We start from the raw sequence: 23,221 nt of genomic DNA on the forward strand, positions 1-23,221 counted from the left end.
CCCGGGAGAGGCAGCCGTGGAAATGGATGTGACAAGTGGCGAAAAGGTACAAGAGCGAGTGGGAAGACACCAGAGGCAATGCCTGGGTTTCTAGAGTAAGAAAAAACCAAAATACAACCAACCAGGAAGGCAGCAGCAGGGTCAGGAGCATCCTTCTGCCAAAGCGACCCCTGGGCCAGACAGGACACCCCTGCCTGGGACAACCTGCCTGCAATGGGCAGGGGAGCTGCATGGGGCACAGTAGGGCACTGTCCCCACCCCATGGAGGCCATGGGGCAGTAAAGCCACGTGGGGGGGTCCCCAAGATGGAGATCATAAAATCGTAGAATTATTTTGGTTGGAAGAGACCCTCGAGATCATCAAGTCCAACCATAACCCACCCCTGGCACTACCCCATGTCCCTGAGAACCTCATCTCTGCGTCTGTTCAACCCCTTCAGGGATGGTGATCCCACCACTGCCCTGGGGAGCACACGTCTCCAAATGCTGGGAAAAGAAAGGTTGCATGGTGCTCTCTAATACAGGAAAATTAATAATATAAGGAATAAACTAAGAAATGCAGGGGAGGACCAGGGCTGATGCCATTGGGGTTTCATCAGGTGGGAGGTGGCACAGCCCAGAGAAGGAAAGGAGAGATTTCCTCTTCTGGCCTGAGAAACCCTTATTCCTTCCACAACAATTACTGCCAAAGGCTTGATGGCAGCTCAAGCGTAGTTGTCTGCAGCCGGTGCCGGCGAGAAACCTAAAATAGGACACAGGAGAATTTGCATCCGAGCGTTCACCACACGGAAATATCTCTGCCCTGGGAGGGCTGAGATTGAGTGGGTTTGAGGTTTTTTTTATTTTCAACGATGTGATCAAAATCACATGAAATGAAGCGCAACGAAGGGTAGGCACAGGCTGTGACTGACACCAAAGCCTCAGCACCGGGTTTTATCCTTCAGGGAGAAAGGGAACCAGGCTAAATCAGCCAGTTTGAGGCCAAAACAAGTGGCTCCTTTGGCTGTTCTGGGATGGGAGATGCAGGCAGGGCCACCAGTGTGGGGTCTGTCCTGGAGCTGCAAGGGTGGGATGCGGGATGAGGCAGCCAGAGCTGCTTCCACACAAGGAGGCACAAACATTTGCCATTTCCATGTTGGTTGTAGGAGGGTTAATATTTGTGATGGCGATTTTTGACCCATAGATCGCCTGGGTTGGCATCACCAGCCACAGGTTGGGTTTTAGCATCGTTCTAAAATGCTGGAGGGACCAGGGTGGGACTGAGGCAGCACTGGTGACAGAGGGACAGAACCGCTGGGGTCCATGTCTGTCTTGTGCTGGGGACCCCAGAGCTGGACTTGGTTCTCTGGAGAGTCCCAGGAGAGCAGAGCAGAAGGGGAGCATCCCTTCCCTTGACCTGCTGGTGATGCAGGCCGGGAGACACTTGGCTTTCTGGGCTGCAAGTGCACATTTGTCACCCACCAGTCCTTCTCCACAGGGCTGCTATCCATCCATCCATCCATCCATCCATCCATCCATCCATCCATCCGTCCATCCATCCGTCCATTCCTCCCTCCCTCCATTGCCCAGTCTGTGCTGGTGCTGGGGTTTGCCCTGACCCAGGTGCAGGACCTTGCACTTGGCCTGGTTGAATTTCATGAGGTTCACATGGACCCCCCAGCCTGTCCAGGTCCCTCTGGATGTCACCCCTTCCCTCCAGTGCACCGACTGCACCACTCAGCTTGGTGGAAAACCAAAACTGAAGTGTCTCGGGTGATGCAGAGACCAGAGAAACGCGCCTGGCTTTAGCTCTCTGCCAGGCACACCTGGGGAAACCCTTTGAAATACTTCAGCCACTTTAGCAGAGAAAAATAACACACCCACACAGCTGCAAGGCTTTCACCGCTCACGCAGGGACAAAGGACAGCGCGGGGATGGCACAGCTCTTGCTCAGGAGCTCGCTGGCTCTGACACCGGTGCCTGTTCGGGAGAAATATCAATGGGAAAGATTTTGTGCTCTGGGATTTGGGTCATCTGAAGAACACCAGCAAGGAGAACAACTGCCAAAACCTGCACAATGACATGACCAACTCCATCTTACCTGGGGAAGGAGGCGGCTGGTGCTTGTCCCGGTCCAGCCTGCCATGGGCGACCTGAAGCAGATGAAAGCAAAGCCTCTTTCCAGGCTCTTTTCCCTGTGAGACCATGGGGCAGGGTCCCATCCATGGGGGACACAGGGGGCACAACCCGCCCAAGCTCTCGCAGGCAGCTCTGCCGCACGGGGAGCAGAGGAAGGGACAGAGGGGTCTGGGTGGCCCCGGAGGAGCTTGGAGCAGAGCAGGGGGCACAGAAACTCAGGGAGGGTCTTGGAGAGGGGTCCAGAGAGGATCCAGGTGTGTATGGGGAGGGGGAAGGGGATGGGAGGGTGCAGGGGGTGTCACACAGGGCAGGAGTGAGCATGCAGTGGACCAGAGCCGAGCTGAAGGTGCTTGGTGGGGATAGAGGTGGCCGAGCAGGGGACAGGAACAAAGTCCTGCAGAGGGGAACGGAGCTGGAGGGGATTTGGGGGGTAAAGAGGAGTGGGGGAGACCCAGGAAAGAATCTGGGGGGTAGGGGGGGGGGTGAGTGCCAGCATGGGGGAAGCACAGGAGCTGTGATATTTGGGATCAGAGGGACTAGAGAGAGGATGCACAGGGGAAGAGGGATGGGGAGAACCTACAGTGCACAGAGAGGGGGGCAGAATGGGTACACCCGGGGTGGGGGGAAGGCTGGTTTGCCAGTCACCACCCCCCCAATCCACAGGCTTCCTACCTATGGGGTGCTCAGTACAGCAAACGAGCTGGGGCTGCGGGTGGCCCCAGCACCCCAACCCCGGGCAGCGAGAGGGGACCATGGCAGCAGCAGGTCCCCCTGCACATCCAGCACCCATCAGGTGGAAATAAAACACCTAAGTGAGGGGGGGAAGCAGGAAACCCCCCAAGCGGGCGCAGAGAACAGGGCTGAGCCCAACACACCCCCAGCACTGGGGCTGCTGGGCTTAAACTGGGATGGGGGGGTTGAGGTGCAGGTGAGGATGCTCAGGGTGATTTAGGCATCAGGGTGGGGATGCCTGTGGGAGAGGGAGGGGGGTGGGGACGGACTCTGAGGTGCCTGGGGATGTGTGTGTGTCCCCAGCCCTGCAAGGGACAGGGGGACAAGTACAGCCCTGTGACACACACGTAATGGCTGTGGCTGGGTGTCATGCTGGGGGACCCAGGATCACCCCAACACGCTGCCCTGGGCTTGGGCCAGGCGGGTGCTCCTCCAAACCACCAGCACCCACTCCTGGGCACCCCCCCACTGGCTGCCACCCCCTGGGCAGGCACAGCAGTGCTGGGCTGTACTGGGATCTGCTGGTCCACAGCAGGATTTGGTGGGGGGGACCCAGGGAGAGTTGTCGGGCACCCCACCCTGTGCTGAGCTGGATCCATCCAACAGCACCATGTGGAGGACATTGGGGTGCAGGGGGGCCTGGGAGGGGGTTGCAGGGTGCAGGGGCAGTATAGTGGGGTACAGGACAGGATAGTGGGGTGCAGAGAGAAATAACAGGGTGCAGACGGACGATGCCCACTGGAAGGCAGGTAGAAACACAGTCCATCCATCCCAGTACCACCCCACCAGCTCCTGGTGAAGCCAAACTGGGGTAAGTGGGCATTGGTGCTCATGGCGGGGCCCAGCCATACCGAGCGCCCACAGTGTATCCCAGCAGGGCTCACCCCATCATGGCGGGGCACAAGGATGTTGGGGGGCAGCACATGAAGAGCCATTGCATCCCTGGCCCAGGATCCCTGCTCTGCCCCGCCAGGTCCCATCATGGTCCCCACACCAGCGGGACCCCAGGGCAGTGCGTGGGGGGACCCTCACCCTTGGGTCCTGCCCCAGACCCCAAGTGGGGTCCCACAGGGCTCTCCCACCCCCCTCCAAGCTGGGTGCCCCTGTGGGTGCAGCAGAAACCCCCCCAATATCCATTTTAAGCCTTTTTCCAGGAAATAGGAGCCAGAAGCCGCTGAGTGGCCACCGTCAGCCCCTCCCGGCGCAGAAGCCACTCGGGGTTGCAGACAAGCCGGGTCAGCCGTATTTATTGAGAATGGTTGTGGAGGGATTAAAAATATTTCCACTAGCTCTGTAAGAATTTATAAACCTATACTCTGCTTCTCCCTTAATAAATGCCTCTATGACCATCATGCGAAGGTAGGTACTTCTGTAAGAAAATAGCAAGATTAAAAAAAGGAAAGCACTAATACACCCTGCAGGGCCCTGCCATGCTAGGGGGGTCCCTGCCCGCGGGGGCCAAGGGACCCTCTGGCTGGCACGGGGACATGGGTGACACACGCGGACACTGCCCCAGCACCCTGCAGCACCCACCCCCCGTACAGCCCCCGTCAGCAGAGCCCTTGGTGTGCAAACCCCTCGCCCAGGGGTGACCCCACCGGGGACCATGGCTCAGATGGCCCTGCTAGGGAGGGGACATGTCCCCATGCTAGTGAGCTTCCAGTGATCCCACTGCTCCCAGTTCTGCCTCCACCCTGCAGCTTTGCTGTCCCGTCATCTTTCCCCATACCCAGGGACACCCCTGCAGGGGACACAGGGACATGGCACAGTGCTCTGCAGGGCAGCAACACGGATGGGGACATCCTGGGGGGACACAGGGACGTGACATAGTACACTGCGGGACTGCCATACAGATGAGGACATCCCTGGGGGACATTGGGACACACAGCAGTGCTTTGCTAGGAAGCAACGTGGATGGGGACGTCCTTGGGGGACACGCAGGGACACACAGTGCTGCTGTGCCAAGAAGCAGCAGGGACGTCCTAGGGACACATAGGGACACCACAGACAAGCGAGTGACACCAGAGGCTGACACACCAGCGAGGGACGATGCTGTCACCGCAGGCCGGGCAGCGCCGCGGGCAGGTGATGGTTGTTATTGCTTTGCAGGGCCAACGTTCCGGGGGCGCCAGGCTGGGGACCCAATCTCTGATTTGGGCTTCAAGGGACTTTCTCCAGGGACTGTCCTCCTGTGCCAGCCAAGGGCAGGGGGGGAGCAACTCTGTCCCCAACAGCAGGGCAGATGGAGGGGCTGGGATCACTCTCCCCCTTAAGCAAGGGCCAAGCTGAGCATAACAGCTGTAAGCAGGCAGCCCGAGGTGACACGGGGACAAGGGACACGACTGGGGAGCAGGCTGGCCAGTGGCCCTGCCCCGAGCTGCAGGGGGTACAGAGAAAGCCAAAGCTCAGGGGACAGAGCTGTCCCCAGCCCGTGGGGGGTGGCTGGGGCAGTATCTGGCCGAGACAAGGGACCCCTGGGCTGGGTGGCCTGTCCCCTCGCTGTCCCCGCGGGCTGGGCGCTGGCCGGTTGGCTAAGGCGATACCGCAGCAGCGTAAGGTGGTGGGTGCGGTGTTGGTACCGGGGCAGGATGGAGCGTGATGTAAACATTTCTGATCTGGGGGGGGGTGGCGAGGAGGAGGAGGAGGAGGGGGCTAGTGCGAGTCCTTCATCTGCTTCTGGATCTTCTGCAGCATCTCCTGCATCCGCCGCAGCTGGAAGGGAGCAGAGCAGGGAGCGTGGCGGGGTTTGGCACCCCCCAGCCCTCTTGCAAACATAGTTGAGTTGAGCATCCCAAGCAGATTGGGATCCCCAAGTGCTGTGGGTTGGGGAGGGAACCTCTGACACCCCTCCAGCACCCCCCACCATGGCTGGCAGCTGCTGGGATGCCACGGGAAGGGTGGTCCCTCGCGGCCGGGCCATCGCTGGGGCTGGGGACATGGGGAATGAGGTGCTCGGGGGGGCTCAGCCCACCCCCACACTCACCTCCTCGTCCTTCTCCCGGATGAGTTTCTCCGTCTCCGCGTCTGGCACCGGGGAGATGACAGGGATGGGGAAATCGGTCCCGCTCTCTCGCGTCAGCTTGCTGTGGGCAGAGAGGGGAGGTGAGGACGCTGCCAGAGCCCTGCCAGCCCCTGCCCGCCCCCCCAGGGGGACATTCCCCAGGGGTGCTGCAGCCCTGGACACCCCAAACCTTGCAGATATCTGCTGCCCACCTGCGCAGATCCTGCGCCACCCTGGACGGGCCCTTTTCCTGGCGGGAGGGAACAAGGACACCTCCAGGTACCACCCCAAACCTCAGCATCCCTGATCTGCTGCAAACCAGTTTGGGGAGACCCAGAGAGGCACCACCACAGCAGGGGTGCCAGGGACCCCCCAGGCACAGAGCCCTGCCTGGGTGCTTCAATCTGGGCTCGGGCTCTCTTCACCCAGTATTTTCTCTGCTGCTTCCAAACATCATAAACTCAGCATCTCCTTCCTCTGTCACATCCCCAGCCCTGAGGCAGGATGGAGTCCCCGAGCGGCCCACTGCCCGGCCAGCCCTGGGGATGCTCCATGCCCATTTTTCCCCTCCAAGCATCAGGTCCCGCTCAAGCCCATCCCTGCTGGAGGGAGCTGCAGGCGTCCCCCGGGGGCACCCCACCGCACAGAACCACAGCGAGCAAAATCGATGGCTTGTCCCACGCCACCGGCAATGGGGAGGGACCAGCTCTCCCAGCTGGGTCCCTGCGGATGCCACACGCTGCCCCAGCGGGCGACCACGTGGCTGGGACACCGCTGTCACGACTGGCAGGCGTCACGTGTGACGCCGTGTGCCACCACCGGTGCATCCCCTCCACGTGCCAAGGGTGAAGGACACGGCGGGTGTTGCACATGCAGGCTGGGCCCTGGGCGGTCCCAGTCGTGCCAGGGGCCGTGCCAGCGTGTTAAGGGTTTTGGCCGCATTTTGAGCTGCTTTGGAAGTCACTGCCCGTTGTCACGGCTCCTCACCCGGGAGGGACCCAGAGGAAGCTCGTCCATCCCTGGCAGCAAGACAAGGCTTCAGGCACTGGGCACAGGGCACTGGCCCAGGAAAACCCGCCTTCCGCTGTCTCCTGCGCCCCAAAAACACATCCCCTGGGAGGGCAGGATGATGGGGGTGCCCACCCTGCAGCCCTGCGCTTGGGCTGGGAAACTCTGGGTGCCGCCACCCAGGGACGCATCCCCCCAGCCCCCTTTGCCTGGGCGAGCCAGGGTGCTGGTGCTGGCACCCAAGGGTGACTCGTATGGGTGGACACAGGGCCAGTTCTCCCCGGGAGCAGCTGCCTGGCCCCTGCACGGGCACAGAAGGACCGAGACAGCATTGGGTACCAACAAGTACTTTATGTAGGGGCCGGGAGGGCAGTGGGAGGGGGAGGAGGGCAGAGGGGCCCAAGGTGGCCCTGGCCTGATCGTGGCTCAGTCGGCGGAGCAGTCGCTGCAGCACAGCCTCAGCGTGGAGGGGTGCCGCCTTCCCCGGCAGCACGTATGGAGAGACCAGCTTAGAGGCACCTATAGCCATCCCCACCACCAGCACTGCTGCTTCAGCCCCCCCTGACCCACAGAGCCTCCGCTCGCTCCAGCACCCCGACCGGGACTGCACAGCCCCACAGGGACCCTGCTGTGGGGGGACTCCCTCCAGTATCTTGGGGTGGCTCACAGGGATGCAAGTGCCCAGCACCAGCGGCACAGCCCTGGGACCAGCTGTTTCCTGGGTCCTGCTCTGGCCCCAGAGCCTGCAGGGTCCCTCTCACCGCTGGAGCATCCCGCCCCAACCTGTCCAGGGGGGTGCAGGGTCCCCCTCATCACTGGAGCATCCCCCCACAACCTGTCCAGGGGGGTGCAGGGTCCCCCTCATCACTGGAGCATCCCCCCCCAACCTGTCCAGGGGGGTGCAGGGTCCCCCTCATCACTGGAGCATCCCCTCCCAACCTGTCCCAGGCGGGTGCAGGGTCTTCCTTGCTGCTGGGCATCCCCCAAGACACCCTCAGCCCAGGGGGAATGCAGGGTCCTCTATGCTGCTGGACCATCCCCGCCTCAGCTGCCCCCAGGGAGGTGCAGGGTTCCCTTCACCGCTGGAGCATCCCCCCCTATTTAGCCAGCCCCAGCCCTGGGGGACACAGGGTCCCCATCACTGCTGGAGCACCCCCCAAATCCAGCTCTGAGGGATGCAGGGTCTCCCTTGCTGCTGGAGCATCCCCCCCCGCAACCAGCCCCAGCCCAATGGCACGGGAAGAACCCCCCCCACACCTTGGGGCACCCCCCCACATCACCAAGACTTCCTCATCCAGCCCACCACGATGCCCAGCATGGACCCACACACAACCCCAGTCCCCCGAGATCACCACTTGCAATGGGCCGAGGTCACCCCAAAGAGAGGAGAAGTCCCTCCAGACCCCCCCAAGCTGGCACCCCACTCCAGGCCCCGTACTTGCGGTTCCTCTCCTTCACCACCATGCGGGTCATGCTCTGGATGCACTGCGTGCGGTAGTTCTCGTAGTGGGTTTCCCGCGTCACGTCCTTCAGGTCCTGCATGTGGGTCCTCACCAGCATCGTCCGCAGCTTCACGAAGTCACAGTGGGACGGGTTCTCCACTGCAGGGGGAACCCGGGGTCAGGGGGCCACAGCCATCCCCCCGCGTCCCCCTGTGCCACCACGGGCATGTCAGGCATTGGAACAGGCTGCCCAGGGCAGTGGTGGAGTCACCATCCCTGGAGGGGTTTGGAGGACACGTAGATGAAGTTCTTAGGGACATGATTTAGTGTTAGCGTTGGGTTAATAGTTGGACTCGATGATCTTGAGGGTCTCTTCCAACCAAAATGATTCTATGATGTCCTCAAAAGGACCCCGTGGACACAGCCCAGCGTTACCTTCCACGATGCCCCAGGGGTAGAGGCGCCCGCGGACGCGCCGGCCTTTGGCCTCCACGATCGTGTTGCTGCCAATGACGGCAAAGGGGATGCTCTCCTGTGGGAGGACAGCAGGGGTTGGCAGAGCTCGATCCTGGCCGACGCGACCCATGTCCCTCCACACGCATCTCCTGGGCCATATCCATCCCCGTTTGCCAAGATCTCCCTGAGCCCCAGCCATGGAGACCCCCAGGTGGGACAGCAGCATGGGTTTCTCCACCCCAGCCCCATCCCCACAAGCTGCAGGTGGCACCTGTGGGGTCTTGGTGACACATCTGGGCAGTGCAATATGTACCAACCCTACCATGCTGGGGCTGCCAGAGAGCTCGTGGGGCCCCAAGGAATCCTAAAGGTACCCCAGGAGGACATGTCCTCCTGGCCATGGGGCTCTGCTCCTCCAAGGATGGAACTAGAGGGGCCAGACACACCTTCAGCGCCTGGTCTTGCAGCTTGAACTCCTCATCCTCATCTGAGTCGCACTCGGGGAACTGGTAGATGCGGATGCCGTACTGGTCGATCTCCTCCCGGATCTGGAGGCAGACGGCCCCGCTGAGGGCACAGCTCTGGCCCTCAGAAAGGCGCCGGTGTCCCCCAGGGACCCACAAAAGCCTGTCCCCCCAGACTTAGATGTCATGGACACCCCCTCAGGCCCCTCCAGCCCCCAGCTGAGCACCAGAGAGACGTGTCCTTGGTGGCCACGTGGGCAACACTGTCCTCTACAGTGCTGCAAGCATGGAGGACTCTCTGTGACAAAGCCCAGACAGGGGATGGAGAGAGGCCCCAGCCAAATGGGGACCTCAGGCCCCAGGGCACCCCCATTCCCATGGACCTGCTGGGATGGCTCCAGCCTGGGACAACCCCCTCCTTACCTTGTTCTTCATGCGCTCCACCTCGGTGGGGGTCAGTGTGTCAGCCTTGGCCAGCACCGGCACGATGTTCACCCGCTGGTGCAGGGCTCTCATGAACTCCACGTCCAGGGGCCGGAGGCTGTGGGGGGAGCCTGGTGAGCACCACCCCACTGAGCCCCTTCCCCAGCAGCCCCCTCCCAGCAGCGCAGGCAGTGGCTGCCCGTACCCATGACCAAAGGGTGAGATGAAGTAGATGCAGCAGTGGACACGGTTGTCCTGGATGTTCTTGCGGTTTAGGCCACTTTCATCACGGAAATACTGCTCGAACTGCTGGTCGATGTAGTCGGCAACTGGCTTCCAGCTGTGGGGACAGAGAGGTGACCCCTGTGGGACCCCTGGGCTTTGCCTGGAGCCCCAGCTCAACACCTCCCATGGCTCAGCATCGCAGCCCGAGGACCCATGGGCATCCCACCTATGGAGGTGCTGCCCAGCCCTGGGGAGAACCCCACACCCCATGGGACGCACCACTCAGTGTTGTTGACAGCATCACCGAAGCCCGGTGTGTCCACAATGGTCAGGCGCAGCTTGACACCCTTCTCCTCGATGTCCACCACGTGCTTGGTGATCTCCACCGTCTGCGTGATGCGCTCTGTGGTGGGGGGAGACAATGAGGGTGACACGGGGAGACGCTGCAGCTCCTGGGTGTCACCCTCCACCCTGGGGGCTGGGGTGGCTTTGCAGGATCAGCCCTAACATGTGCTGGTGTCCAGTGCCAAGAGATGTTGCTGCACGCCGTAACCCCCACATCCACCCATCCCTCGGTGGCTGTGTCACTACTCCCCATGACAGCCCATCTCTGGCAGCACGGGGGTCTGCGGGAGCATTTTTGGCCCCACGTGTGACCCCACGGCTCTGGGACTGCACATGGGCTCAGGCACCACCATGTCCTTGCATCCTGTGTCCCCAAGGATGCTCCCATGGTACCGTGTGTGTGTGGCCACAGGCATTTTGGCTTTTGCTCCGAGCAACGGAAACAAATCAAACAATTGCCTCAAAACAAATCAAACAACCACCTCGAACCCCTGAGGATTCGGGCAAGTTTGGGCAATTTTAATTCAAAAACCACCTGCAGCTGAACAGGCACCGTGCCCCAGACCCTGACTGTCCCCAGCCTCCCGGATTTGTCCCAGCTCCAGCTGATCCCCAACAAGCCAGGACTTGTTTTCCCTGCAGGGACAAAGCCCTGGCGGGAGGTCCCTGTGCTGGGCAGCAGGGGGGTCCCCGTGGCCTTGGAGTAGCCCCCAGTGCCATCATGCAGCTGCCAACATGTCACACGTGGCTTCAGAGACCCGGAGGAGCCCAGTTGGGCAGGGAGAGGGGCTGCAGCCCCCCAGGAGCAGCGTGGAGCTCTGCAACCCCTGGGACACACAGGACGCCCCATTACTATGACTGTCCCCCCATTGCTGGGACTGTCTCCCCTCACCTTCGGCGTTGAGCAGCTTGCGGTCCCTGTACATGTCCGTCAGGAAGAGGCTGTTGACCAGGGTGGACTTGCCCAGCCCGGATTCCCCTGGGACAGAGGGACAAGGGTGAGGGGGGGCAGCTGTTAACAGGGGACACGAACCTCTGGCCATGCCCTGGCGAAGTTGAGACCCCCTCTATGGCTTTTGGGATCTGGAGCAGGGTCAGGACCCCCCGTACCTGCCACCATGAGGGTGAAGTCAAAGCCCTTCTTCACCGACTTGCGATGGACCTGGTTGGGCAGTGTGGCGAAGCCCACGTACTCCTTGTCATCCTGTGGGCAGAGGGGACATGGGACAGGGGATGTCACCATCCCACCCCCCCTCCCATCCTGAGAGGTCACCTCCTTCCCCCTCAAACCCCAGGAGATCCCCCACGGTTGGAGCACCGCAGGATGCAGCCACGTCCACCCCAACCCCTTGGGTTCAGATCGGGGAGCAACCTCTACAGTCAATCCTGCAGCCCCTTGTCCCCCCCTCCCCACGGACGCGTTTGCACCTCGGAGGAGTCGTAGGGGTCCAGCTGCCCCCAGGGGCTCCGCGGGCGGTTGGGGCTGGGGGGCGGGGGGGCGGTGATGTGCTGCTGGAAATCCAAGGGCCGAGAGCGGGAGAAGATCCTGGTGTCCCTCTCGTCGGTGGCTTCGTCAGGGAGGACCCTGCCCACACCAGAGAGGGGGTGGCCGGGCTCCCGCCGGCTCTCCGGGGTCTCCACCTTCCTGGGGCTGTCGGTCGGTGGGCAATCCCGCAGGAGCTGGGTCAGCTCAGCCTCCTCTGAGTCCTCCTTCAGGAAACGCTTTATCTGGGGAGGACGTGACACCAATGGTGGCAGTGCCAGCCCGAGGTGGCATCACCCAACCCAGCATCATGAGCCCCCCGAGCCGCAGCAGCCAGACACATGCACCCCAAGGATGGCAGGGATGGGAGGAGAGGGGACACACAGCCACCCTGGGGGACCAGCCACCACCCTGGGGACAGCCACGGGGACAGCTATGGGGGCGGCAGCGGGGACAGCCATGGTCCCATGCACCCCAGGTGCTTACAGCTTGTGGCGCGGGGATGGCAGCCGGCTCCTGGCACTCTGGGAGACAAGGACAGGGACCCTCCCCCTGGGCACCCTGCCGTTCCTCGGGGTCTTCTGGAGGAGGCAGGACCCCCACGCACCCCATGGCCTGCCGGGAGGACGGGGAGGGGACACCGGGGAGACACCGAGATAGATGAACAGCAGCAGTGGCGGAGCTGGCGGGGGGCCAGACCCGGCGGGGCAGATGTTGGGCAGGGGTCTGCCTGTCCCCCCACCCATCTGCCCACTCCCAGGGTCTGACAAGGACACAAGGGGCTCCTGTCCCTGTGGTCCCAGGGGACAGACCTGACCCACAGTCATCACGTGCAAAAGGGCAGCACACCCTGTCATGCAAGGGGGCTATGAACCCCACGGCCACACCATGGCCATGTCCTCATGTGCACGGGGACCCCGACATCCGCTCGCCCTGGCTCTGCCGGTCCCGGAGCTGGTGCAGGCAGCAGCCGCGCAGGGGCCGGGGAGCCGGGTGCGGTGGCCCCTGCGCTGGTGGCCCCGGGGGGTGGCAGGGCTGCGACAAGGGACAGGGACGGCTCCACATCCTGTTTACAAGCGCTGGCGGGAGGGGACGCGTTCCAAGGGCATGTCCGGCATCGACTCTCGTGGCACCGAGCCGTCCTGCACCAGCCCCACAGGCCGGGATACTCCCAAATGGGGGGCACACCAGGCCTGGGGGAGCCCCCGATCCTTCACCCTCCAACCTGGGGGCCAGTGCAACCCCCAGATCAGGGCCCTCCACGGGGACACGTGTCCTCCCCCGTCCTGTGTCCCCGCTCCATCAGCGGGGGGACAGCAGTGCCGGCGGCGAGGCGAGATGCACCGAATTAGCTGGAAACAAGGTCACGGCGCTGCTGGCGCTGCGCGCTCGCACGCCTGCCCCCCGCTCCCCCTGCAGCCTCTGGCACCGGGGGCCACAGTCCCAGGCTGAGGGGGCAGCAGGTGCCCCAGGGCAGGGGCTGCGGGGCCCCCACGCTGCCCTCTCCCCCCGCAGGCTGACAGCGCTTGGTGTGTCAGTGTGACCATCCTCACCGACCTTGACCTGGGGGGGGCTCAGCACCAGCTCCCACCACTGCACAGCCCAGCCGGGGGTCACACACGGCTGGGACATGATGCCGCCACCACCAGGTGCTCCCAGCCCCACCGCCACTCCATCCCGTGGGGCTCCAGCCCTTCGTGGCTCCCCCTTGTCCTCCATCCCCAGACACACCGCTGGCCTCATCGATGCTGCAGCATGGGGCGGTTGCACTGCATCCTCGGGGGGTTCTGCACTAAGTGCATCCCCCAGCAGCGGCTGTCCCAGGGATGGAGCATCAACTGTGCCACCTTCCTGCAGCACCGGGGTGCTCCAGGTCCCCCATCCCCATCTGCCCCCTCTCTTGTCCCACCAGGGAGGGACACTGTCCCCGTACCTCTTGCCCAGGCTGCAGCTCAGGGCAGGTGGCCATGGCAGAGCCGGCGGCACCCGTGGCCGGGAGAGGATGATGAGCAGCACCAGATGCGCCGAGGGATGGGGAGCAGCATTAGCATAACTCCACCCTGGGCAGGCACCGGGCACCCACGGCACCCAACAGCCAGGAACGGCCCCTGCGGGTGCTGGGGGCAGGGCCAGCGGGGGGCACAGGAGGGGAGACCCCAGGCCAGCTCCTGCCTGGCTGCCGACACGTCAGCGACCAGCAAAGTGCTGTTGGCCAAGGAGGTGGTAACGCAGGTCCTGGGGGGCTACATGACCATCACCATCAGCACCAGCCCCCATAGGCTGAGCACACAGCTTTGCTGCAGCCCAGGAGGACATTCAGCCCTGGAAAACACCTCCATCCCAGACAATAACCTCCTCCATCCCAGACAATAACCTCCTCCATCCCAGGACAATAACCTCCTCCATCCCAGGACAATAACCTCCTCCATCCCCGTGCGCACCAGTTCCTCTCCTGCTCCCCACCCTGGAGCACGGCACAGCTGCCAGGCAGGGCCCCAAAGCCTCTTCAAGAAGAAAAAACAGGTTTCCTGTGAAAGCCTCTTTGAAAATTCAACATTTTTGCACCTGACAATTAAAGCTTCCCCGCACGGTTCCAAGTCATTGCTCCAGCTGGGCTTGACGGGTTCAGCCAGGACGGACCCTGGGCTCCTCAGTTTAAGGACAAGGAATTACTGGAGAGAGTCCAGCAGAGGGACACAGAGATGCTGAGGGGTCTGGAGCATCTTTGTGATGAGGAGAGACTGAGAGAGCTGGGGCTGTTGAGCTGCAGAAGAGAAGCTGAGAGGGATCTGATCAATGGGATCAATATCTCAGGGCGGGTGTCAGAGGATGGAGCAGACTCTGTTCAGTGGTGCCCAACGCCAGGGTGAGGGGCAACGGGCACAGACTGAAACACAGGAGGCTCCATGTGAACATGAGGAGAAACTTGTTTGCTGGGAGGTGCCAGAGCCTGGAGCAGGCTGCCCAGAGCGGGTGTGGAGTCTCCTTCTCTGGAGACATTCAAACCCGCCTGGCCCGACCTGTGTGATCTGCTCTGGTGATCCTGCGTGAGCAGGGCTGGGCTGGGGATCCACAGAGATCCTGCAACCCAACCAGCCTGGGGTGCTGGGATTCTGTGACCCAGCCCTGGGCTGGGAGAAGCAGGGATGGTGCCCACCACAAGGATTCCTGGCAGGAGCTCCAGCGGCCCTGCCTCAGTTTCCCCAGCTCATCCTTGGGGAGGCAAAGGGTTAATGGTGCCCCAGGAGGAGCCGCAGGTGACAGTGACCACCCGAGCTGTCACTGCCAGGGTCACCCAGGACAGTGATTCACCTTGACGCATGTCGAGATGCATCAGAGCAGCTCAGGTGCAGAGATGGGTTTGCTCAGCCATGGAAGGGCTGCGCTCACCAGGAAAGCGCTAAAAAGCACTCAAGCATCGACTGGTGCCGGGACAGGTGTGATGAACCGTGAATCTGCTGGACACAGAGAGGGGCCTGGATGCTTCTGTGTTGGTCCCCAGGTCCCAGCCATGCTCCTAACCCCAGCGCCACATCTCCCCCACCCAGCTCTGAGGCCACCCAATGCCAATGGAGGACACCCTGGCATGTGTCCCTGCTCAGCCCAGACCCAGGGGAGCAGTGTCACTGTCCCTTGGCTGACACCACCCCTCCCCAATGGCTTTGAAGCCCCTTTCCCCACCCCCACAGGCTGCAGCACCCCCCAACATGCCAGCAGCCTGGCCAGGCTCTGCACCCCACCGACGGTGCCCCTCGCCTCCCAAAACCCCCCTGCTGAGTGTAGCACAGATCTCCTACAACACCCACCACTTCCCAACTGTCCCACCCCGTGCTCTCGGCAGGAACTGGGGAGGGGGATTTACTGCCTGGGGCAGTGCTGGTGCCCTGTAAGCGGATTACACGCCCGTCTGCGCGTGAGCCGGCACTGGGGCTGTCACCAGCCCCGCAGCTCCAGTGAGGTGACACACGCGCTGCCTTGTCCCCACATGTCACGCTCCACTGAACCTTCCCCGCATGGTGACAGCCCGGGGGCTGTGGCAGCAAGGGGCATGGGGGCAGTGGGCAAAGCCTGAGCTGGGAAAGCCACCAGCTGCCTGTTAGCATCTTTCTGCCCGGCACCACATTCCCATGGGATGTGTTTTCCCAGCCTGTTTCTGCAGGGAAAGGAAGGAAATGTTCGAGTGAGGGGCTGTCCCCACAGCCAGAGGGCAGCCAGGCTGGCCAAGGTGTCCCCAGCCCACCTAAAGGTGACATCCAGATGTGCCCCCCATGGCACAGCGTGCACGACAGCTGAGCATCCCAGGCACTAACACCCCGTCTCAAAGGCACAAGCTCCACGTGGGACAAGGGCACAGTGGCCCCTGTCAAAGCCCAGCTCTGCCGGGACCAGCCCAGCTCCTGCCCAGCACAGCTGGGCTGTGCTTGCTCCGACCTGCCCCCGGATGCACAGGATGCTCCCACCGGTGTGCTGGAATCGGAGTTTCCTACGCCCGGCTCTCCCCTCCCACCCCATCGGCAGCATCTCAGTTGGGAAACTGAGTCCACCAACAGCTTGAGCAGGAGCAGGGTGCTGGGCACCCTATAGATGCAGGGGCACGGGTCTCCATGCTGGGCAGGGTGTCAGCGTCAGGCCGGTGAGCACATGGGACAAAAGCTTTTCCGAAATATCCCTCGGTGCAGCAGCTCCGGCCCCTTCCCTGCAGGGAATCCTCTGGTTTGAAGGACCTGCAAGCACCTGCGCAGGGACCCTGGGATGGGACCACATGTGGTGGCTCCTCCGAGCCGGCAAGTGACAGCGGGGCCCATGCAGGCTGGAAACAAGGTGACATCTCAGCTCATGAATATCGAGAAGACCCAGCCCACTAAGAGCTGGGAGCAGCGGTGGAGGGGGATAATTGCTCATCTCACTTCTCTGGGTGAGCCGTGGACCACGTTGGGGACAAAGGCATGTGGCACCGGTGTCAGAGAGCACCAGCTCCACCTCCGCGGGTCCTTCTGGATGCGTCCACACCCACCTCCAGCCCCAAATCACCCCACATCCACAGCAGCCCAGTTATTGCTGTCATCCTCCCCTCCCAGATGTTTCCGAGCCTGGCTCTGTCCATCCCCAAAGCCGGGGTTTGGAGCCTTTCGCGAAGGCGCTCGCTGGAGCTGGTTGTGACACGCTCTGCCAGTCTCCCTCCTATCCGGTTTCACTGCGTCCCGCTCTGGAGGAATGTACCGGTCCCGTTCCCACGGCAGCTGCTGGGGAAGGACGGCCGCGACGGTCTCCACCAAGAGGGATTGTCCCAGTGGCCACAGCCCCGATGCCACACAAGCCACAGCCGCAACCCTCCACCTCCATCCCCACCCTGGGTATGGCAAGCGCCTCGAGGTCCCCGTGGGGACGTGGCCCTGACGAGTGGCTTCTGGGGATCGTCACCACCGAAGAGGGGTGAGGCGGGACAAGCGACGCAGGACAGGCTCCCACCGAGCCGGGAGGGCTGTTGGCAGCTCCGGCCCTTGCAGGTAACTGCAGAGACGGCTCCAAAGCGCAGCCGGGCTCCGGGCGTGCGCGACGGTCCCCGCAGGAGGGCCCGGCCAGGCTGGCAGCGCCACCGGGACCGCAGCCCGGGGGACCGGCCAAAGGCACGGCTGGGTGACCGATGCTCCGCTCAGAGCCCCGCCTGTCCGCGCAGCGACTTCCCGGGGGTGCCGCAAGTCGCGGGGACACGCAGGTGCCACTCAAAGGCAGCGTCGCTTTGCCGGGAGGCGCCCGCCCCGGTGCCACGGTGAGGGGCGGGGGGCAGGCGGCCCCGCCGTCTCCCCTATAGCAGCCGCGTGACCTCCCCATCTCCTCCCGGGACGCTGCCCGGCTGCTGCCCGCCAGGACGGAGCAAGTGTCGTCCTCCCCCTGCCCCGCTGCGGCACCGGCGTCCCCGGCCCGCTCCGCCCCCGCCGCCCCGTCACCTTCACGGAGGCCACCGGGAGCGGGCCCGGCCCCTCGGTGCGGTGCAGCCGGGCCCGGCTCTGCCCGGTCCCCCCCGCCGCCGGCCTTACCATGGCTGCGGCGCCGGGCGCCGTCCGGGAGCGGCGGCTGCCGAGCGGCACGGCCGGGATTAGCAGAAATAGCAGCCGGCGGGGGCGGGGGCGGCCCGGGGCGGGGCGGGCGGCGGGCGGGGCGGGGGCGGCCTCTCGGCACCACCGGCACCGGGCACCGGCATCAGCATCCGGCACCGGGCACTGGGACCAAGCACTGTACACGCGGCACCCAGACCGGCGTCAACACCCGGCATCGGCATCCGGCACTGGCATCACCACCGGGCACTGGCACCAGACACCGGTGTCAGCACCAGGCACCGGACCAGCATCTGGTACTGGGCACTGGCATCAGCATTGGACACCGGCATCGGCACCAGGCACTGGCACCAGGCACTGTACACGAGTCATCAGCACTGTGCACCAGCACTGGCATCAGCACCCAGCACCTGGCACCGGTATTAGCACTTGGCACTGGCATCAGCACCCGGCAGCAGGCACTGGCACCAGGGATGGTACATGGGGCACCAGGACCAGCACCAACACCCAATACCAGGCACTAGCACTGTGCACTGGGACCAGGCACCGTACACAGGGCACCAGGACCAGCATCAGCACCTGGCACCAGCATCAGCACCAAGCACTGGCATCAACACCCAGCACCAGACACCAGCACCAGCAACAGCATCTGGCAGTGGGCACCGGCACCATACACTGGGACCACAGACTGTACAACGGGCACCAGCACTGGCATCAGCACCTGGCACTGGCACCATGCACTGGGAAACACACAACTGGAATGGGGCAGGGGTACAAGGCAGCAGCACCGGGGCACAGGGCACAGGGCATGGGGCACCAGCACCAGGGTCTTGGTACAGGGCACTGGGAACAGGACACCTGCTCTAGGTACAGGGCATTGGCACTGGATACCAGCTACAGGGCACCAGTACCAGGTACTGGTGCAGGTGAGAGGGAATGGCCCCAGCACTGGGGGAGTGACATCCTGGCAGTTGGCACCAGTACCGGGCATTGCTCAGCAGGTACTGGGCACTAGTCACTGCCACTAGGAGCACTGGGCACTGGGTGTCAGTTAGCAGGTATTGGATACTGGGAACAAATGCACTGGCACCGTGTCACACATTGGGCACCATATGCTGGGTACCAGAGACTGGACACTGCACTGGGCACAGGGCATCAGCTCCCAGTCTTTCCCAATGCTCCCTCTGCAAAATCCCAGCCTGTCTCCCTCTCCTGGAGCCTTTCCTGGGGCTGGTGCCATGTGATCCTGCTGGAAACCTGGCAGGGGGAACCAGCAACCCTGCGGACAGTGTCCCTGTCCCATCCCCGTCCCATGCCAGTCCCCGCAGCCTCTGCCTGGGATGTCCCCAGTCCCAGTCCCCATCCGTGTTGTCACAGGCAGCGGGTGCCAGTGACACGTGGCTGCACCCCTCTGTCCTCGCTGAGGGCAAGGGAGGACGCTGGCACAGCCAGTGGGGACAGCGTGGGGTGTGTTCCTGGCCATGAAAGGGGCTGGGGGGGTCTTGGCCAGCGGTGGCCATTCCCCACGGCGAGCAGCTGGCAGAGGCTCAGGCATTACCAAATTTCAGCCATCCGCTCCAGCCACCTACTGGGGCTGTCCTCATGCCCCCCGTGCCAGGGGGGCCGCAAGGCCACACGTAACCCCAGAGCATCCTTCTCCTGGGAATGTCCTCCCTGCCTCAGTTTCCCCACCCATAAGACAAAGCCAGTGGTAATTTCCCAGCAGGAAAAGCTGGATCCAGCCGCACACAGAGACTCCCACCAAGGCTCAGTGACCATCTCAGCCTTGTCCCCAACATTGTCACTGCTCCAGGCATTGCCTCCCCCCGCGTTACAGGCCCAGGCTGCGGCCAGATGGCTCCATGTTCCCGTTATTCCCATAAATAACCAACACAGGCTCAACATGGTGTGGGGGAGCCCCGGCAGCCCCCCAAACCCTGTCTATCTGGGGTGACTGGCTGCTGGGCAGGGGGCTGCCGGCAGCGCTGCAGGCAGGGGCAGGCAGGGGCAGGCAGGTAAGTGTGGCCGTTTGCATCTCTAATCCCTGCAGCGAGCGCTTTCCTCCGAGATTAACAGGGATTACAGGCTGGGGTGCTCCCGGATCCCAGCCCTGTCTCTCCCGGCCCTTTGAGGAGCAGTGTCGGGCTCAGTGGGGGCGGGAGGGCAGGGCAGGCACCGCTGTGATGAGCTGGGTGTTCTCAGCTCTGCTGGACACAGCCTGGAGCAGCCGTCAGCTTGCCGGGGCTGGGCTTTGGTAGCCGGGTGCCCGTGGAGGCCAGCAAGCTGCAACCCGGGCTTTAAATAGAGCATTAAAAGCTGAAGGGATCAGCTGTGGAGTGGGAGGGGGGATGCAAGGGGCTGCATTTTTCTCGGCCAGCGGATGACGCAAAGGGAGCAAGGGTGACACCGAGGGAGGCTGGAGCTGCTCAAGAGGTCCCTGAGGTCCCTGAGTCACCCTGCTTTCCCTCACCCTGGCTGGCAGCAGCGTTATCAGGTCCCAGCACAGCACAGCCAGGCGGGGAAGCCACTGCGATCCGCTACCGGGGACCAGAGCTCTGTAATTACCATGGGAGGCTGAGTTATTTTTGGGAAGCCGCTATGCTGCTGCCAAAGCTTTTATCCTCCAAACCAAAACAAGATGGGAAGAGCCCATCCCAGGATGCTGCATCTGCCGGGTGTGGGGAGGTTAACCCTTTGCCTCCTGGCTGCCTGCACCGGGGGGCTGCCTGCGCCCCCCCCACCTGCACCCGGCAGCACCCCAGTGTCAAGTGCTTTGGTTGCACTGGTGGGGTTTCAAAGTGGGGGGTCAGTGGGGGAAGACTTGGGGTCACAGAGGCCACAGGGTGTCTGCCGGGCATGGGACAGGGCTGAGGGGTCACCCCCCTCCTCAGCTGCTGGCAGGTTCAAAGGCCACATATTCGGATGCTTTTCTGCATCCGCCGTGAGAACCGCTATTTTTAGCTCTTTCTGGCGCAAGGGGTCCAGTTTTGGGGCCTTCCCAGAGCAGAGGCCACGCTGAGGAATGCTGCCCAGAGCGGAGCACCTCACCGATGTTCCAAATAAAATAGCCCAGGGGACAAAACCCTGAAGGGTCCATCCCAAAAGCTGCCCCAAGGACGGGCAGAGGTGGCAGCTGGGCAGGGAGGTGGCACTGCCGGGCTCTGAAGCAGCAAAGCAGCCTCCAAGCTGGGGATAAACTCATTTTTCCCAGCACGGAGAGGATGAGCTACATTGAGGCACCCCCGAGATTGGCTCCAGGTGGGTTGAGGGTCTGTGCTCAGGGTGACACCCCAAAAACCTGGGGTTTATTTCCTACCTTTTGCCACCTTTCCCTTGATCTCAGCCTGTCAGGGCTGTCGGTGCCCAGGTCACTCCCTGTGCCAGATGCCTGCAGGGCAACAGACCCCAAAATGCATGGGCTGGGGTCCCCAAAGTTCTAAACCCACACGCCATGGTCTCCCAGCCCCCTAAACCCCATATTCTGGGGTCTCCCTGCCCCCTGAAACCCATGTGCCAGGGTCACCCCATCCTTGTTCCAAGTCCCCCAGACTGTTTTTCTCCAGGCAACTCCAGCCAGGGCGGGTCTGGGGGCTGTTGGGGGCCACGATCCCCCGTGTCCAGCCAGTGCCAGCCCCTAGCGGGGGCACAGGGTGAACTCCATAGGACAGTGACACCAGCAAGTCGCAGCCATCCAAACCTGTACCCACACAGACCTGCCTGTCCCACCCCCCCGAGCCCTCCCACAGCTCATCACACGGCACCAGCCCCAGCAAACCATTCGCAAAGGATTCACCGGCCAGCACTGCCCATCTCTGGTGCCAGGCCTGGGGACACAGTGGCACTGGGGAACTGGGTGTCCCCCCGCGCTCCCACCCCGCAGCCCCAGCCCATCACTTACCTCCTCCTCTGGAGCCGCGGCCGGGGGGGGTTTGCACCAGAGCCGGGGGAGGAGAGGACAGCAGCAGGACCGAGGAGAAACAAGTTTTCCCATCAGAAGCAGCTGAGGTTTCCCAGGATCCCCCACCAAGCCCTGGCTGCAACCCCCCTATGCCCCTGTGTCCCCCCCAGGACCGCCAGCTGGGTCAGGGATGGGACCCTCGTGTCCCCAGTTGGGACAAGGACGGATGAGTGATCAGGGAAGTCAGGGGAGCAGGGGAGAGCTGTATCCCCACTGCTGTGTTTAAAAATGCCACATTTATGTAGACCCTACAAAAACAGCCAGCAAGGGAGTCGGCAACATGTGACCCATGGAATTTCCCTGGCCAGGGCCAGCCTCACCTCTCAGGGACCAGGGGACGCCAGCATGTCCCTCATCACCCTGTTTGCAGGGGGAGAAGGAGCTGGAGCATCGGCCTTTCTGCCCGTCCCCACATCCAGCACCCCCCACCATGCCTCTGCAAGAGGGGAAACTGAGGCAGGTGAGAACCGACCTGCCAGCATCAGCCTTGGTGCCCCACTGGGGTTTCTGGGGTCTGGATTCGCCCCATGGAGCCACCAGGTCACAGTGAAGCAATGACATGAGCGACTCAAGGAGGTGGCTCCTGTCTGAGGCCGGGGGGCGGGGGGGGACACATGAGGCTGTGACAGTGACACCTCTGTGCCCAGCTCAGGCTGCTCCTGGACTCTGCAAAACCCTCAATCCTGAGCTGGAAGGATGGATGACGTGCCCAGGGGACAAAGGGTGGCTCTGGGGACAGTGCCAACCATGATAGAGACCCTGCAGAGCCAGGCAGCAGGTGTAGGGTGGTAGGTTAAAAAGGGGTAGGACAAGAGACATCTGGGGACACCTCTAGACCAGCCTTAGCTCAAAGCAGGGCTGAGCAGAGCCACAGAAATGCTGGTGGCAATGGCTCTGGAGGTCCCACTGCCATCTCCTGCAGGCTGCTGGGAAATCCTCTGGCACCATTCCTGTGGCTGAGGATGGGGACCTGTCCCCACGTCGCTATGGAGCTGGGTGCCTCGGATGGACCACAGCGACCTCTCTCCAGCTCCCCACGTCCCTATGGAGCTGGGGGCCCTGACGGGAGCCCAGTGACCCCTGTCCAACTCCAGAAGTCCCTATGGAGGTGAGCACCCCGGCCAGACATCAATGACCTCTCTTCCAGCTCCCCACATCCCCATGGAGTTGAGCACACCGGTGGGAGCCCAGTGACCCCTCAGATGTCCCTATGGAAGTGGGAACCCTAGTGGGACCCCAGTGACCCCTGTCCAGCTCCAGACATCCCTATGGAGGTGGGCACCCTGGTGGGACCCTAGCATCTCCTCTCTTTGCACATCTCCAGCCCTGTGACGACCCTGCTGCCTGTCACCCCGCTACCCGCAGGCAGCTGTGGTCCCCCAGGGAAGGTCTCCCCAGCCCCGGTGCCCACCCTGCTGCGATGCCAGGGGGGCTGCCATGCTTTCCCTCCCATACAGTTGCCCAAACTTACGCGCAAGGAAGGCAAAAAACCCAGTGGCCGGTGGCTTGTC

At 62.9% G+C, this 23,221-nt stretch overlaps 1 protein-coding gene across 1 annotated transcript; it reads right to left on the reverse strand.

Annotated features, from left to right (window-relative positions):
- Positions 1–4,399: 4,399 nt before the first annotated feature.
- On the reverse strand, positions 4,400–17,786 carry SEPTIN4 (septin 4). Its single transcript, XM_065646826.1, has 12 exons — positions 17,735–17,786; positions 11,642–11,941; positions 11,324–11,417; positions 11,106–11,192; positions 10,148–10,271; positions 9,849–9,983; positions 9,644–9,761; positions 9,203–9,304; positions 8,736–8,832; positions 8,297–8,459; positions 5,833–5,932; positions 4,400–5,561 (listed from the first exon to the last, which is right to left on the reverse strand). Exons 1-12 carry the CDS (start codon positions 17,735–17,737, stop codon positions 5,502–5,504), a joined length of 1,383 nt encoding a protein of 460 aa, XP_065502898.1. The 5' UTR covers positions 17,738–17,786; the 3' UTR covers positions 4,400–5,501.
- Between the last annotated feature and the right edge of the window lie 5,435 nt (positions 17,787–23,221).

Source organism: Caloenas nicobarica, chromosome 17, assembly GCF_036013445.1.
Source record: "Caloenas nicobarica isolate bCalNic1 chromosome 17, bCalNic1.hap1, whole genome shotgun sequence".
Lineage (NCBI taxonomy): Eukaryota > Metazoa > Chordata > Aves > Columbiformes > Columbidae > Caloenas > Caloenas nicobarica.

What these genes read in the sequence shown, in the direction of transcription:
- SEPTIN4 (XM_065646826.1), bottom strand. An exon ending in GCTGTCAACAACACTGAGTG is followed by an intron (nt 9,984 to 10,147) that starts GTGCGTCCCATG and finishes CTGTCCCCACAG; the next exon opens with CTGGAAGCCAGTTGCCGACT. An exon ending in GTGAAGGAGAGGAACCGCAA is followed by an intron (nt 5,933 to 8,296) that starts GTACGGGGCCTG and finishes CTCTGCCCACAG; the next exon opens with CAAGCTGACGCGAGAGAGCG.